The sequence below is a fragment of the Ascaphus truei genome, unplaced genomic scaffold (assembly GCF_040206685.1).
Source record: "Ascaphus truei isolate aAscTru1 unplaced genomic scaffold, aAscTru1.hap1 HAP1_SCAFFOLD_145, whole genome shotgun sequence".
NCBI lineage: Eukaryota > Metazoa > Chordata > Amphibia > Anura > Ascaphidae > Ascaphus > Ascaphus truei.
Genome location: NW_027454334.1, coordinates 173,062 through 190,067, shown reverse-complemented (window position 1 = coordinate 190,067; position 17,006 = coordinate 173,062). Strand labels below are relative to the sequence as shown.

The window sequence follows — 17,006 nt, the reverse complement described above, 5'->3', positions numbered from 1 at the left end:
ATCTGCCCTCACAGTCTCCATGGGGAATGAGTCCCGCACTGTAACTGCCCTTACTGTAAAGATCCCTTTCCTTACACATATCTCCTGTATCTGCCCTCACAGTCTCCATGGGGAATGAATCCCGCACTGTAACTGCCCTTACTGTAAAGATCCCTTTCCTTACACATATCTCCTGTATCTGCCCTCACAGTCTCCATGGGGAATGAATCCCGCACTGTAACTGCCCTTACTGTAAAGATCCCTTTCCTTACACATATCTCCTGTATCTGCCCTCACAGTCTCCATGGGGAATGAATCCCACACTGTAACTGCCCTTACTGTAAAGATCCCTTTCCTTACACATATCTCCTGTATCTGCCCTCACAGTCTCCATGGGGGTAATGAATCCCGCACTGTAACTGCCCTTACTGTAAAGATCCCTTTCCTTACACATATCTCCTGTATCTGCCCTCACAGTCTCCATGGGGAATGTGTCCCGCACTGTAACTGCCCTTACTGTAAAAATCCCTTTCCTTACACACATCTCCTGTATCTGCCCTCACCGTCTCCATGGGTAATGAATCCCACACTGTAACTGCCCTTACTGTAAAGATCCCTTTCCTTACACATATCTCCTGTATCTGCCCTCACAGTCTCCATGGGGAATGAATCCCGCACTGTAACTGCCCTTACTGTAAAGATCCCTTTCCTTACACATATCTCCTGTATCTGCCCTCACAGTCTCCATGGGGAATGAATCCCGCAATGTAACTGCCCTTACTGTAAAGATCCATTTCCTTACACATATCTCCTGTATCTGCCCTCACAGTCTCCATGGGGAATGAATCCCGCACTGTAACTGCCCTTACTGTAAAGATCCCTTTCCTTACACATATCTCCTGTATCTGCCCTCACAGTCTCCATGGGGAATGAATCCCGCACTGTAACTGCCCTTACTGCAAAGATCCCTTTCCTTACACATATCTCCTGTATCTGCCCTCACAGTCTCCATGGGGAATGAATCCCGCACTGTAACTGCCCTTACTGTAAAGATCCCTTTCCTCACACATATCTCCTGTATCTGCCCTCACAGTCTCTATGGGGAATGAATCCCGCACTGTAACTGCCCTTACTGTAAAGATCCCTTTCCTTACACATATCTCCTGTATCTGCCCTCACAGTCTCCATGGGGAATGAATCCCGCACTGTAACTGCCCTTACTGTAAAGATCCCTTTCCTTACACATATCTCCTGTATCTGCCCTCACAGTCTCCATGGGGAATGAGTCCCGCGCTGTAACTGCCCTTACTGTAAAGATCCCTTTCCGTACACATATCTCCTGTATCTGCCCTCACCGTCTCCATGGGGAATGAATCCCGCACTGTAACTGCCCTTACTGTAAAGATCCCTTTCCTTACACATATCTCCTGTATCTGCCCTCACAGTCTCCATGGGGAATGAGTCCCGCACTGTAACTGCCCTTACTGTAAAGATCCCTTTCCTTACACACATCTCCTGTATCTGCCCTCACAGTCTCCATGGGGAATGAATCCCGCACTGTAACTGCCCTTACTGTAAAGAACCCTTTCCTTTGTTGCTGGTGAAATCTCCTTTCCTCCCACCTTAAGGGATGGCCCCGAGTCCTTAGTACTGCCCTTGGGATGAATAGTTCTTTTGAAAGCTCCTTGTATTGTCCCTGAATATATTTGTATATAGTTATCATATCCCCTCTTAGACGCCTCTTTTCTAATGTAAATAAAACTAATTTAGCTAGCCTCTCCTCATAAGTTAGATTGTCCATCCCCTTTATTCATTTGGTGGCTCTTCTCTGCACTCTCTCTAGTTCCATAATGTCTTTTCTCAGGCTGCGTCCCCAGAGGTGACAGCGACGTGCGCGCTGCCCGCCAGACACGACCCTCAGTCAGGCCGGCCCCAGTGTGTTCTCGCGTGTTAACTCGCGCAACGACGTGAAGTCTGTCTTCTCGTGGTGCGCTGGGAGCCAATAGTAGGGCAGATAGCATGGACCACTGGGAGCGCAGTGCTTTGATTGGCTGGGCTGTGCTTTGTGTTGTGGCCGCGCCCCCCCCCCCCCCCCCTGTTTTGGACCTGCGCCTCCCATCGCTCCCTACAGACAGCAGGCCGCGGTTTTAAGATATGCACGTGTGCCCAAAACTGTACCCCCCCCCCCCTGTAGTAACTCCGGTCTCCTCTCTCGCCAGGTTCATCCCGAGGGGAAGTTTGTGGTGGATGTCGATAAAAATATTGATATCAACGACGTGAGTGTCCTGGGGTCGCTGCACGATACTCCTGCACAAACATACACACGCCTGCAAAAACGCACGCGCGCCTGCAAAAACGCACACGCGCCTGCACAAACGCACGCGCGCCTGCACAAACGCACGCGCGCCTGCACAAACGCACGCGCGCCTGCACGAAAGCACAGTCGCACTCACGCCTGCACGAAAGCACAGTCGCACTCACGCCTACACAAAAGCACAGTCGCCTGCACAAAAGCACAGTCATACACACGCCTGCACAAAAGCACAGTCACACACACGCCTGCACAAAAGCAGTCGCACTCACGCCTACACGAAAGCGCAGTCGCACTCACGCCTGCACGAAAGCACAGTCGCACTCACGCCTGCACGAAAGCACAGTCGCACTCACGCCTGCACGAAAGCACAGTCGCACTCACGCCTGCACGAAAGCACAGTCGCACTCACGCCTGCACGAAAGCACAGTCGCACTCACGCCTGCACGAAAGCACAGTCGCACTCACGCCTGCACGAAAGCACAGTCGCACTCACGCTTGCACGAAAGCACAGTCGCACTCACGCTTGCACAAAAGCACAGTCGCACTCACGCCTGCACAAAGCACAGTCGCACTCACGCCTGCACGAAAGCACAGTCGCACTCACGCCTGCACGAAAGCACAGTCGCACTCACGCCTGCTCAAAAGCACAGTCACACTCACGCCTGCACAAAAGCACAGTCACACTCACGCCAAGCACAGTCGCACACACGCCTGCACAAAAGCACAGTCGCCTGCGCAAAACCGCGCATGCACAAAGCAGTCACACACACGCAGGCACAAAGCAGTCACACACACGCATGCACAAAAGCAGTCACACACACGCCTGCACGAAAGCACAGTCACACTCACGCCTGCACGAAAGCACAGTCGTACTCGCGTCTGCACAAAAGCACAGTCGCACTCACGCCTACACAAAAGCACAGTCGCCTGCACAAAAGCACAGTCACACACACGTCTGCACAAAAGCAGTCGCACTCACGCCTACACGAAAGCACAGTCGCACTCACACCTGCACGAAAGCACAGTCGCACTCACGCCTGCACGAAAGCACAGTCGCACTCACGCCTGCACGAAAGCACAGTCGCACTCACGCCTGCACGAAAGCACAGTCGCACTCACGCTTGCACAAAAGCAGTCACACACGCCTGCACAAAAGCACAGTCGCACTCACGCCTGCACAAAAGCAGTCACACACGCCTGCACAAAAGCACAGTCGCACTCACGCCTGCACGAAAGCACAGTCGCACTCACGCCTGCTCAAAAGCACAGTCACACTCACGCCTGCACAAAAGCACAGTCACACTCACGCCAAGCACAGTCGCACACACGCCTGCACAAAAGCACAGTCGCCTGCGCAAAACCGCGCATGCACAAAGCAGTCACACACACGCATGCACAAAGCAGTCACACACACGCATGCACAAAAGCCGTCACACACACGCCTGCACGAAAGCACAGTCACACTCACGCCTGCACGAAAGCACACTCGCACTCGCGTCTGCACAAAAGCACAGTCGCACTCACGCCTGCACAAAAGCACAGTCGCACTCACGCCTGCACAAAAGCACAGTCACACACACGCCTGCACATATGCACAGTCGCCTGCACAAAAGCACAGTCACACTCACGCCTGCACGAAAGCACAGTCGCACTCACGCCTGCACGAAAGCACAGTCGCACTCACGCCTGCACGAAAGCACAGTCGCACTCACGCCTGCACGAAAGCACAGTCGCACTCACGCCTGCACGAAAGCACAGTCGCACTCACGCCTGCACGAAAGCACAGTCGCACTCACGCCTGCACGAAAGCACAGTCGCACTCACGCTTGCACGAAAGCACAGTCGCACTCACGCTTGCACAAAAGCACAGTCACACTCACGCCTGCACGAAAGCACAGTCGCACTCACGCCTGCACGAAAGCACAGTCGCACTCACGCCTGCACGAAAGCACAGTCGCACTCACGCTTGCACGAAAGCACAGTCGCACTCACGCTTGCACAAAAGCACAGTCGCACTCACGCCTGCACAAAGCACAGTCGCACTCACGCCTGCACAAAAGCACAGTCGCACTCACGCCTGCACGAAAGCACAGTCGCACTCACGCCTGCTCAAAAGCACAGTCACACTCACGCCTGCACAAAAGCACAGTCACACTCACGCCAAGCACAGTCGCACACACGCCTGCACAAAAGCACAGTCGCCTGCGCAAAACCGCGCATGCACAAAGCAGTCACACACACGCATGCACAAAGCAGTCACACACACGCATGCACAAAAGCAGTCACACACACGCCTGCACGAAAGCACAGTCACACTCACGCCTGCACGAAAGCACAGTCGTACTCGCGTCTGCACAAAAGCACAGTCGCACTCACGCCTACACAAAAGCACAGTCGCCTGCACAAAAGCACAGTCACACACACGCCTGCACAAAAGCAGTCGCACTCACGCCTACACGAAAGCACAGTCGCACTCACACCTGCACGAAAGCACAGTCGCACTCACGCCTGCACGAAAGCACAGTCGCACTCACGCCTGCACGAAAGCACAGTCGCACTCACGCCTGCACGAAAGCACAGTCGCACTCACGCTTGCACAAAAGCAGTCACACACGCCTGCACAAAAGCACAGTCGCACTCACGCCTGCACAAAAGCAGTCACACACGCCTGCACAAAAGCACAGTCGCACTCACGCCTGCACGAAAGCACAGTCGCACTCACGCCTGCTCAAAAGCACAGTCACACTCACGCCTGCACAAAAGCACAGTCACACTCACGCCAAGCACAGTCGCACACACGCCTGCACAAAAGCACAGTCGCCTGCGCAAAACCGCGCATGCACAAAGCAGTCACACACACGCATGCACAAAGCAGTCACACACACGCATGCACAAAAGCCGTCACACACACGCCTGCACGAAAGCACAGTCACACTCACGCCTGCACGAAAGCACACTCGCACTCGCGTCTGCACAAAAGCACAGTCGCACTCACGCCTGCACAAAAGCACAGTCGCACTCACGCCTGCACAAAAGCACAGTCACACACACGCCTGCACATATGCACAGTCGCCTGCACAAAAGCACAGTCACACTCACGCCTGCACGAAAGCACAGTCGCACTCACGCCTGCACGAAAGCACAGTCGCACTCACGCCTGCACGAAAGCACAGTCGCACTCACGCCTGCACAAAAGCACAGTCGCACTCACGCCTGCACGAAAGCACAGTCGCACTCACGCCTGCACAAAAGCACAGTCACACTCACGCCTGCACAAAAGCAGTCACACTCACGCCTGCACAAAAGCACAGTCGCACTCACGCCTGCACAAAAGCACAGTCGCACTCACGCCTGCACAAAAGCAGTCACACTCACGCCTGCACAAAAGCACAGTCACACTCACGCCTGCACAAAAGCACAGTCACACTCACGCCTGCACAAAAGCACAGTCACACTCACGCCTGCACAAAAGCACAGTCACACTCACGCCAAGCACAGTCGCACACACGCCTGCACAAAAGCAGTCGCCTGCGCAAAACCGCCCATGCACAAAAGCAGTCACACACACGCATGCACAAAAGCAGTCACACACACGCCTGCACGAAAGCACAGTCACACTCACGCCTGCACGAAAGCACAGTCGCACTCGCGTCTGCACAAAAGCACAGTCGCACTCACGCTTGCACAAAAGCACAGTCGCACTCACGCCTGCACAAAAGCACAGTCGCACTCACGCCTGCACAAAAGCACAGTCGCACTCACGCCTGCACAAAAGCACAGTCGCACTCACGCCTGCACAAAAGCACAGTCGCACTCACGCCTGCACAAAAGCACAGTCGCACTCACGCCTGCACAAAAGCACAGTCGCACTCACGCCTGCACAAAAGCACAGTCGCACTCACGCCTGCACAAAAGCACAGTCGCACACACCCCTGCACAAAAGCAGTCACACTCAAGCCTGCACAAAAGCACAGTCACACACACGCCTGCACAAAAGCACAGTCACACACACGCCTGCACAAAAGCACAGTGACACACACGCCTGCACAAAAGCACAGTCACACACACGCCTGCACAAAAGCACAGTCACACTCGCGCCTGCACAAAAGCACAGTCACACTCGCGCCTGCACAAAAGCACAGTCACACTCACGCCTGCACAAAAGCACAGTCACACACACGCCTGCACAAAAGCAGTCACACACACGCCTGCACAAAAGCACAGTCACACTCAAGCCTGCACAAAAGCACAGTCACACGCAAGCCTGCACAAAACCGCGCATGCACAAAAGCACAGTCACACACACGCCTGCACAAAACCACGCCTGCACAAAAGCACAGTCACACACACGCCTGCACAAAAGCACAGTCACACTCACGCCTGCACAAAAGCACAGTCACACACACGCCTGCACAAAAGCACAGTCACACTCACGCCTGCACAAAACCGCGCATGCACAAAAGCAGTCACACACACGCCTGCACAAAAGCACAGTCACACACACGCCTGCACAGTCACACACACACATGCACAAAAGCACAGGCGCCTGCACAAAACCGCGCATGCACGAAAGCACAGTCGCACACATGCCTGCACAAAAGCACAGTCACACACATGCCTGCACAAAACCACGCATGCACAAAAGCAGTCACACTCACGCCTGCACAAAAGCACAGTCAGACACACGCCTGCACAAAAGCACAGTCGCACACACGCCTGCTCAAAAGCACAGTCAGACACACGCCTGCGCAAAAGCAGTCACACACACGCCTGCACAAAAGCACAGTCAGACACACGCCTGCACAAAAGCACAGTCAGACACACGCCTGCACAAAAGCACAGTCGCACACACGCCTGCTCAAAAGCACAGTCAGACACACGCCTGCGCAAAAGCAGTCACACACACGCCTGCACAAAAGCACAGTCACACTCACAAGCCTGCTCAAAAGCACAGTCACACACACGCCTGCACAAAAGCACAGTCACACACACGCCTGCACAAAAGCACAGTCACACACACGCCTGCACAAAAGCACAGTCACACACACGCCTGCACAAAAGCACAGTCACACACACGCCTGCACAAAAGCACAGTCACACACACGCCTGCACAAAAGCACAGTCACACACACGCCTGCACAAAAGCACAGTCACACACACGCCTGCACAAAAGCAGTCACACACACGCGTGCACAAAAGCAGTCACACACACGCCTGCACAAAAGCACAGTCACACACACGCCTGCACAAAAGCACAGTCACACACGCCTGCACAAAAGCACAGTCACACACGCCTGCACAAAAGCACAGTCACACACACGCCTGCACAAAAGCACAGTCACACACACGCCTGCACAAAAGCACAGTCACACACACGCCTGCACAAAAGCACAGTCACACACACGCCTGCACAAAAGCACAGTCACACACACGCCTGCACAAAAGCACAGTCACACACACGCCTGCACAAAAGCACAGTCACACACACGCCTGCACAAAAGCACAGTCACACACGCCTGCACAAAAGCACAGTCACACTCACGCCTGCACAAAAGCACAGTCACACTCACAAGCCTGCTCAAAAGCACAGTCACACACACGCCTGCACAAAAGCACAGTCACACACACGCCTGCACAAAAGCACAGTCACACACACGCCTGCACAAAAGCACAGTCACACACACGCCTGCACAAAAGCACAGTCACACACACGCCTGCACAAAAGCAGTCACACACACGCGTGCACAAAAGCAGTCACACACACGCCTGCACAAAAGCACAGTCACACACACGCCTGCACAAAAGCACAGTCACACACGCCTGCACAAAAGCACAGTCACACACGCCTGCACAAAAGCACAGTCACACACACGCCTGCACAAAAGCACAGTCACACACACGCCTGCACAAAAGCACAGTCACACACACGCCTGCACAAAAGCACAGTCACACACACGCCTGCACAAAAGCACAGTCACACACACGCCTGCACAAAAGCACAGTCACACACACGCCTGCACAAAAGCACAGTCACACCCACTCCTGCACAAAAGCACAGTCACACACACACGCCTGCACAAAAGCACAGTCACACACACGCCTGCACAAAAGCAGTCACACACACGCCTGCACAAAAGCAGTCACACACTCCTGCACAAAAGCACAGTCACACTCACAAGCCTGCACAAAAGCACAGCCACTCACATGCCTGCACAAAAGCCTGCACAAAAGCACAGTCACACTCACGCCTGCACAAAAGCACAGTCACATACACGCCTGCACAATAGCACAGTCACACACACGCCTGCACAAAAGCACAGTCACACTCACGCCTGCACAAAAGCACAGTCACACATGCCTGCACAAAAGCACAGTCACACACATGCCTGCACAAAAGCACAGTCACGCTCACGCCTGCACAAAAGCACAGTCACACACACGCCTGCACAAAAGCACAGTCACGCTCACGCCTGCACAAAAGCGCACACATGCGCATTCACACACGAGCATGCACAATCACAAAAGCACGCTCACACACGAACACACATGCACAAAAGCCTGCTTACGCGCACAAACACGGACCCACACAAGCACACACATGTAAGAACATGTGCATACGCTTGTTCACACACAAATATGCACACACAAGAACACGTGCATGCACAAAAGCACGCTCACACACATATAAGCACACACAGGTAAGAACATGAATATGCACACAAGCATGCAAACACGCGCACACAAACACATGCATGTCAGAACATACACAAAAGCACACTCACACTCACACTCACAAACATGCACATGCACAAAAGAACGGTCACGCACAAACACAGACGCATGCACAAACACAGACGCATGCACAAACACCCGCTCACATGCTCAAACACAGACCCACACAAGCATACGCATATAAGAGCACGCGCACGCACAAAAGCCCGCTCATAGGCACAAACACACGGACCCACACAAACGCCCGCGTAAGCTTACTCACCCGCAAAAACACGGACCCGCACAAGCGCGCGCATGTAAGAACACGCGCATGCGCACACTACATCCTCTGCGGTTTTCCTGAAGATGGGCGTGCTGGATTGTCTCCCCCCTTTTCCCAGGTGACCCCTAATTGCCGCGTGGCCCTGCGCAACGACAGCTACACCCTGCACAAGATCCTGCCCAACAAGGTGGACCCACTGGTGTCGCTGATGATGGTGGAGAAGGTGCCGGACTCCACGTACGAGATGATCGGCGGCCTGGACAAGCAGATCAAGGAGATCAAGGAGGTGATCGAGCTGCCGGTCAAGCACCCCGAGCTCTTTGAGGCCCTGGGGATCGCCCAGCCCAAGGTGGGTGAGGGATGGGGGGGCGGGGGAGTCCGCATTACTGGAGGGAGGGGTGGGGGAGCTGTCGGCATACTGCCGGGAAGGGGGAGAGGTCGGGGGGGGGGGGGGGGAGAAGAGAGATGTTGCATTAGCTGCACAGTAGAGAGGCGTGTGTGTGTGTGTCTGTGTCTGTGTGTGTGTCTGTGTGTGTGTCTGTGTGTGTGTGTGTGTGTGTGTGTCTGTGTCTGTGTCTGTGTGTGTGTGTCTGTCTGTGTGTGTGTGTGTGTGTCTGTGTGTGTGTGAGAGAGTGTGTGTGTGTGTGTGTGTGTGTGTCTGTGTGTGTGTGTCTGTGTGTCTGTGTGTGTGTGTGTGTGTGTGTCTGTGTGTGTGTGTGTGTGTGTGTGTGTGTGTCTCACGTAACCTGCTCCTCGTACTCAGGGGGTGCTGCTGTATGGGCCGCCTGGTACCGGGAAGACCCTGCTAGCCCGAGCTGTGGCCCATCACACAGACTGCACCTTCATCCGGGTGTCCGGCTCCGAGCTCGTGCAGAAGTTCATCGGGGAGGGTAGGGGACGGATACCTCTGTGTGTGTCTCTCCCTCTTTCTGTGTGCGCGTCTCTCTCTCTCTGTGTGTGTGTGTGTGTGTGTCTCTCTCTCTCTCTGCGTCTCTCTCTCTCTCTGTGCGTCTCTCTCTCTCTCTGTGTGCGTCTCTCTCTCTGTGCGTCTCTCTCTCTCTCTCTGTGTGTGTCTCTCTCTCTCTGTGTGTGTGTGCGTGCGCGCGCATGTGTGCGTCTCTCTGTGTGTGCGTGCGTGTGTGCGTCTCTCTCTCTCTCTTTCTCTCTGTGTGCTTGTCTCTTTCTCTGTGTGTGTGTGTGTGTGTGTGTGCGTCTCTGCGTCTGCGTCTCTGTGTGTGCGTCTCTCTCTCTCTGTGTGCGTCTCTGTGTGCGTCTCTCTCTCTCTGTGTGCGTCTCTGTGTGCGTCTCTCTGTGTGTGCTGTGTGTGTGTGTGTGTGCGTCTCTCTCTGTGTAGATGAGGTTAAAAAAAACCTTAGGACCATCAAGTTCAACCTATGCTAAATTTAGACAACAGGTACTTTACCCTATATCTATACTTACTTATTGATCCAGAGGAAGGCAAACAAAAAACCCCATTACGGGGAAAAATTAATTCCTTCCCGACTCCAAGAATTGGCAATCGGATTAATCCCTGGATCAACATCCTTCCCATGTATACTTATTTGGTATATCCCTGTATACCTTTCCCATCTAAAAAGATGTCCAACCTTTTTTGAACAAATCTATTGTCTCTGCCCTCACAGTCTCCATGGGGAATGAGTCCCGCGCTGTAACTGCCCTTACTGTAAAGATCCCTTTCCTTACACACATCTCCTGTATCTGCCCTCACAGTCTCCATGGGTAATGAATCCCGCACTGTAACTGCCCTTACTGTAAAGAACCCTTTCCTTTGTTGCTGGTGAAATCTCCTTTCCTCCAACTTTAAGTGATGGCCCCGAGTCCTTTGTACTGCCCGTGGGATGAATGGTTCTTTTGAAAGCTCCTTGTATTGTCCCTGAATATTCTGTGTCTGTACAGTTCTCATTCCTCCTCCCGCTTCCCCCGTTTTCTCGCCCCTCTTCTTGTTTTCTGGACCCTCCCTTCTCATGCCGCCTCCCTCCCCCCCCGCCTCCCCCCCCAGGCGCCCGCATGGTGCGTGAGCTTTTCGTCATGGCCCGTGAGCACGCTCCCTCCATCATCTTCATGGACGAGATCGACTCCATCGGCTCCTCGCGGCTGGAGGGCGGCTCCGGAGGGGACAGCGAGGTCCAGCGCACGATGCTGGAGCTGCTCAACCAGCTGGACGGCTTTGAGGCGACGAAAAACATCAAGGTATGCAAGGGTGGGGTGGGGGGAGGCGGCGGAACGCGTGTGGGGTGGGTGCCCAAAGTGTATGTAACCCACCTGTGGGGATGTGGAACGCGCCTGTGCAGATGGTGGCAAGATCTGTGTAACTCGCCTGTGGGGGATGCGGAACGCGTGTGGGAGGGTGCCTGAGCATCCCGTCTGTGGGGGGTGCGGAACGCGTGTGGGAGGGTGCCTGAGCATCCCGCCTGTGGGGGGTGCGGAACGCGTGTGTGGGAGGGTGCCTGAGCATCCCGCCTGTGGGGGGTGCGGAACGCGTGTGTGGGAGGGTGCCTGAGCATCCCGCCTGTGGGGGGTGCGGAACGCGTGTGTGGGAGGGTGCCTGAGCATCCCGCCTGTGGGGGGTGCGGAACGCGTGTGTGGGAGGGTGCCTGAGCATCCCGCCTGTGGGGGATGCGGAACGCGTGTGTGGGAGGGTGCCTGAGCATCCCGCCTGTGGGGGATGCGGAACGGGGTTGTGGGAGGGTGCCTGAGCATCCCGCCTATGGGGGATGCGGAACGCGTGTGTGGGAGGGTGCCTGAGCATCCCGCCTGTGGGGGATGCGGAACGCGTGTGTGGGAGGGTGCCTGAGCATCCCGCCTGTGGGGGATGCGGAACGCGTGTGTGGGAGGGTGCCTGAGCATCGCGCCAGTGGGGGATGCGGAACGCGTGTGTGGGAGGGTGCCTGAGCATCCCGCCTGTGGGGGATGCGGAACGCGTGTGTGGGAGGGTGCCTGAGCATCCCGCCTGTGGGGGATGCGGAACGCGTGTGGGGGAGGGTGCCTGAGCATCCCGCCTGTGGGGGGTGCGGAACGGGTGTGTGGGAGGGTGCCTGAGCATCCCGCCTGTGGGGGATGCGGAACGCGTGTGTGGGAGGGTGCATGAGCATCCCGCCTGTGGGGGGTGCGGAACGCGTGTGTGGGAGGGTGCCTGAGCATCCCGCCTGTGGGGGATGCGGAACGCGTGTGTGGGAGGGTGCCTGAGCATCCCGCCTGTGGGGGGTGCGTAACGCGCGTGTGGGAGGGTGCCTGAGCATCCCGCCTGTGGGGGATGCGGAACGCGTGTGGGGGAGGGTGCCTGAGCATCCCGCCTGTGGGGGGTGCGGAACGGGTGTGTGGGAGGGTGCCTGAGCATCCCGCCTGTGGGGGATGCGGAACGCGTGTGTGGGAGGGTGCATGAGCATCCCGCCTGTGGGGGATGCGGAACGCGTGTGTGGGAGGGTGCCTGAGCATCCCGCCTGTGGGGGATGCGGAACGCGTGTGTGGGAGGGTGCCTGAGCATCCCGCCTGTGGGGGATGCGGAACGCGTGTGTGGGAGGGTGCATGAGCATCCCGCCTGTGGGGGATGCGGAACGCGTGTGTGGGAGGGTGCCTGAGCATCGCGCCAGTGGGGGATGCGGAACGCGTGTGTGGGAGGGTGCCTGAGCATCCCGCCTGTGGGGGATGCGGAACGCGTGTGTGGGAGGGTGCCTGAGCATCCCGCCTGTGGGGGATGCGGAACGCGTGTGTGGGAGGGTGCCTGAGCATCGCGCCAGTGGGGGATGCGGAACGCGTGTGTGGGAGGGTGCCTGAGCATCCCGCCTGTGGGGATGCGGAACGCGTGTGGGGGAGGGTGCCTGAGCATCCCGCCTGTGGGGGATGCGGAACGCGTGTGGGGGAGGGTGCCTGAGCATCCCGCCTGTGGGGGGTGCGGAACGGGTGTGTGGGAGGGTGCCTGAGCATCCCGCCTGTGGGGGATGCGGAACGCGTGTGTGGGAGGGTGCATGAGCATCCCGCCTGTGGGGGGTGCGGAACGCGTGTGTGGGAGGGTGCCTGAGCATCCCGCCTGTGGGGGATGCGGAACGCGTGTGTGGGAGGGTGCCTGAGCATCCCGCCTGTGGGGGGTGCGTAACGCGCGTGTGGAGGGTGCCTGAGCATCCCGCCTGTGGGGGATGCGGAACGCGTGTGGGGGAGGGTGCCTGAGCATCCCGCCTGTGGGGGGTGCGGAACGGGTGTGTGGGAGGGTGCCTGAGCATCCCGCCTGTGGGGGATGCGGAACGCGTGTGTGGGAGGGTGCATGAGCATCCCGCCTGTGGGGGATGCGGAACGCGTGTGTGGGAGGGTGCCTGAGCATCCCGCCTGTGGGATGGGGGGGGGGGATGCGGAACGCGTGTGTGGGAGGGTGCCTGAGCATCCCGCCTGTGGGGGATGCGGAACGCGTGTGTGGGAGGGTGCCTGAGCATCGCGCCAGTGGGGGATGCGGAACGCGTGTGTGGGAGGGTGCCTGAGCATCCCGCCTGTGGGGGATGCGGAACGCGTGTGTGGGAGGGTGCCTGAGCATCCCGCCTGTGGGGGATGCGGAACGCGTGTGGGGGAGGGTGCCTGAGCATCCCGCCTGTGGGGGGTGCGGAACGGGTGTGTGGGAGGGTGCCTGAGCATCCCGCCTGTGGGGGATGCGGAACGCGTGTGTGGGAGGGTGCATGAGCATCCCGCCTGTGGGGGGTGCGGAACGCGTGTGTGGGAGGGTGCCTGAGCATCCCGCCTGTGGGGGATGCGGAACGCGTGTGTGGGAGGGTGCCTGAGCATCCCGCCTGTGGGGGGTGCGTAACGCGCGTGTGGGAGGGTGCCTGAGCATCCCGCCTGTGGGGGATGCGGAACGCGTGTGGGGGAGGGTGCCTGAGCATCCCGCCTGTGGGGGGTGCGGAACGGGTGTGTGGGAGGGTGCCTGAGCATCCCGCCTGTGGGGGATGCGGAACGCGTGTGTGGGAGGGTGCATGAGCATCCCGCCTGTGGGGGATGCGGAACGCGTGTGTGGGAGGGTGCCTGAGCATCCCGCCTGTGGGGGATGCGGAACGCGTGTGTGGGAGGGTGCCTGAGCATCCCGCCTGTGGGGGATGCGGAACGCGTGTGTGGGAGGGTGCATGAGCATCCCGCCTGTGGGGATGCGGAACGCGTGTGTGGGAGGGTGCCTGAGCATCGCGCCAGTGGGGGATGCGGAACGCGTGTGTGGGAGGGTGCCTGAGCATCCCGCCTGTGGGGGATGCGGAACGCGTGTGTGGGAGGGTGCCTGAGCATCCCGCCTGTGGGGGATGCGGAACGCGTGTGTGGGAGGGTGCCTGAGCATCGCGCCAGTGGGGGATGCGGAACGCGTGTGTGGGAGGGTGCCTGAGCATCCCGCCTGTGGGGGATGCGGAACGCGTGTGTGGGAGGGTGCCTGAGCATCCCGCCTGTGGGGGATGCGGAACGCGTGTGGGGGAGGGTGCCTGAGCATCCCGCCTGTGGGGGGTGCGGAACGGGTGTGTGGGAGGGTGCCTGAGCATCCCGCCTGTGGGGGATGCGGAACGCGTGTGTGGGAGGGTGCATGAGCATCCCGCCTGTGGGGGGTGCGGAACGCGTGTGTGGGAGGGTGCCTGAGCATCCCGCCTGTGGGGGATGCGGAACGCGTGTGGGGGAGGGTGCCTGAGCATCCCGCCTGTGGGGGGTGCGGAACGGGTGTGTGGGAGGGTGCCTGAGCATCCCGCCTGTGGGGGATGCGGAACGCGTGTGTGGGAGGGTGCATGAGCATCCCGCCTGTGGGGGATGCGGAACGCGTGTGTGGGAGGGTGCCTGAGCATCCCGCCTGTGGGGATGCGGAACGCGTGTGTGGGAGGGTGCCTGAGCATCGCGCCAGTGGGGGATGCGGAACGCGTGTGTGGGAGGGTGCCTGAGCATCCCGCCTGTGGGGGATGCGGAACGCGTGTGTGGGAGGGTGCCTGAGCATCCCGCCTGTGGGGGATGCGGAACGCGTGTGGGAGGGTGCATGAGCATCCCGCCTGTGGGGGGTGCGGAACGCGTGTGTGGGAGGGTGCCTGAGCATCCCGCCTGTGGGGGATGCGGAACGCGTGTGTGGGAGGGTGCCTGAGCATCCCGCCTGTGGGGGGTGCGTAACGCGCGTGTGGGAGGGTGCCTGAGCATCCCGCCTGTGGGGGATGCGGAACGCGTGTGGGGGAGGGTGCCTGAGCATCCCGCCTGTGGGGGGTGCGGAACGGGTGTGTGGGAGGGTGCCTGAGCATCCCGCCTGTGGGGGATGCGGAACGCGTGTGTGGGAGGGTGCATGAGCATCCCGCCTGTGGGGGATGCGGAACGCGTGTGTGGGAGGGTGCCTGAGCATCCCGCCTGTGGGGGATGCGGAACGCGTGTGTGGGAGGGTGCCTGAGCATCCCGCCTGTGGGGGATGCGGAACGCGTGTGTGGGAGGGTGCATGAGCATCCCGCCTGTGGGGGATGCGGAACGCGTGTGTGGGAGGGTGCCTGAGCATCGCGCCAGTGGGGATGCGGAACGCGTGTGTGGGAGGGTGCCTGAGCATCCCGCCTGTGGGGGATGCGGAACGCGTGTGTGGGAGGGTGCCTGAGCATCCCGCCTGTGGGGGATGCGGAACGCGTGTGTGGGAGGGTGCCTGAGCATCCGCCAGTGGGGGATGCGGAACGCGTGTGTGGGAGGGTGCCTGAGCATCCCGCCTGTGGGGGATGCGGAACGCGTGTGTGGGAGGGTGCCTGAGCATCCCGCCTGTGGGGGGTGCGGAACGCGTGTGGGGGAGGGTGCCTGAGCATCCCGCCTGTGGGGGTGCGGAACGGGTGTGTGGGAGGGTGCCTGAGCATCCCGCCTGTGGGGGATGCGGAACGCGTGTGTGGGAGGGTGCATGAGCATCCCGCCTGTGGGGGGTGCGGAACGCGTGTGTGGGAGGGTGCATGAGCATCCCGCCTGTGGGGGGTGCGGAACGCGTGTGTGGGAGGGTGCCTGAGCATCCCGCCTGTGGGGGGTGGCGGAACGCGTGTGGGGGAGGGTGCCTGAGCATCCCGCCTGTGGGGGGTGCGGAACGGGTGTGTGGGAGGGTGCCTGAGCATCCCGCCTGTGGGGGATGCGGAACGCGTGTGTGGGAGGGTGCATGAGCATCCCGCCTGTGGGGATGCGGAACGCGTGTGTGGGAGGGTGCCTGAGTATCCCGCCTGTGGGGGATGCGGAACGCGTGTGTGGGAGGGTGCCTGAGCATCCCGCCTGTGGGGGATGCGGAACGCGTGTGTGGAGGGTGCATGAGCATCCCGCCTGTGGGGGATGCGGAACGCGTGTGTGGGAGGGTGCCTGAGCATCGCGCCAGTGGGGGATGCGGAACGCGTGTGTGGGAGGGTGCCTGAGCATCCCGCCTGTGGGGGATGCGGAACGCGTGTGTGGGAGGGTGCCTGAGCATCCCGCCTGTGGGGGATGCGGAACGCGTGTGTGGGAGGGTGCCTGAGCATCCCGCCTGTGGGGGATGCGGAACGCGTGTGGGGGAGGGTGCCTGAGCATCGCGCCAGTGGGGGATGCGGAACGCGTGTGGGGGAGGGTTCCCAAACCTGTGTGTAACCCGCCTGCCGCCTCCTCAGGTCATCATGGCAACCAACAGAATTGATATCTTGGACTCGGCTCTGCTGCGTCCCGGCCGCATTGACAGGAAGATCGAGTTCCCCCCGCCCAACGAAGAGGTATTTGGGGGGGGGGAGG

General features: G+C 59.0%; 1 protein-coding gene across 1 annotated transcript in view; it reads left to right on the top strand.

Moving 5' to 3' along the window:
* Positions 1–17,006, top strand: part of PSMC5 (proteasome 26S subunit, ATPase 5) — a gene marked incomplete at its 3' end in the record, with an annotated part of 37,901 nt that overhangs the window by 4,480 nt on the left and 16,415 nt on the right. Inside the window, exons 5-9 of the mRNA XM_075581621.1 lie at positions 2,199–2,255; positions 9,406–9,636; positions 10,051–10,177; positions 11,308–11,498; positions 16,889–16,987. Coding sequence (XP_075437736.1) covers positions 2,199–2,255; positions 9,406–9,636; positions 10,051–10,177; positions 11,308–11,498; positions 16,889–16,987 — 705 coding nt within the window. The remainder of the gene's footprint in view (positions 1–2,198; positions 2,256–9,405; positions 9,637–10,050; positions 10,178–11,307; positions 11,499–16,888; positions 16,988–17,006) is intronic.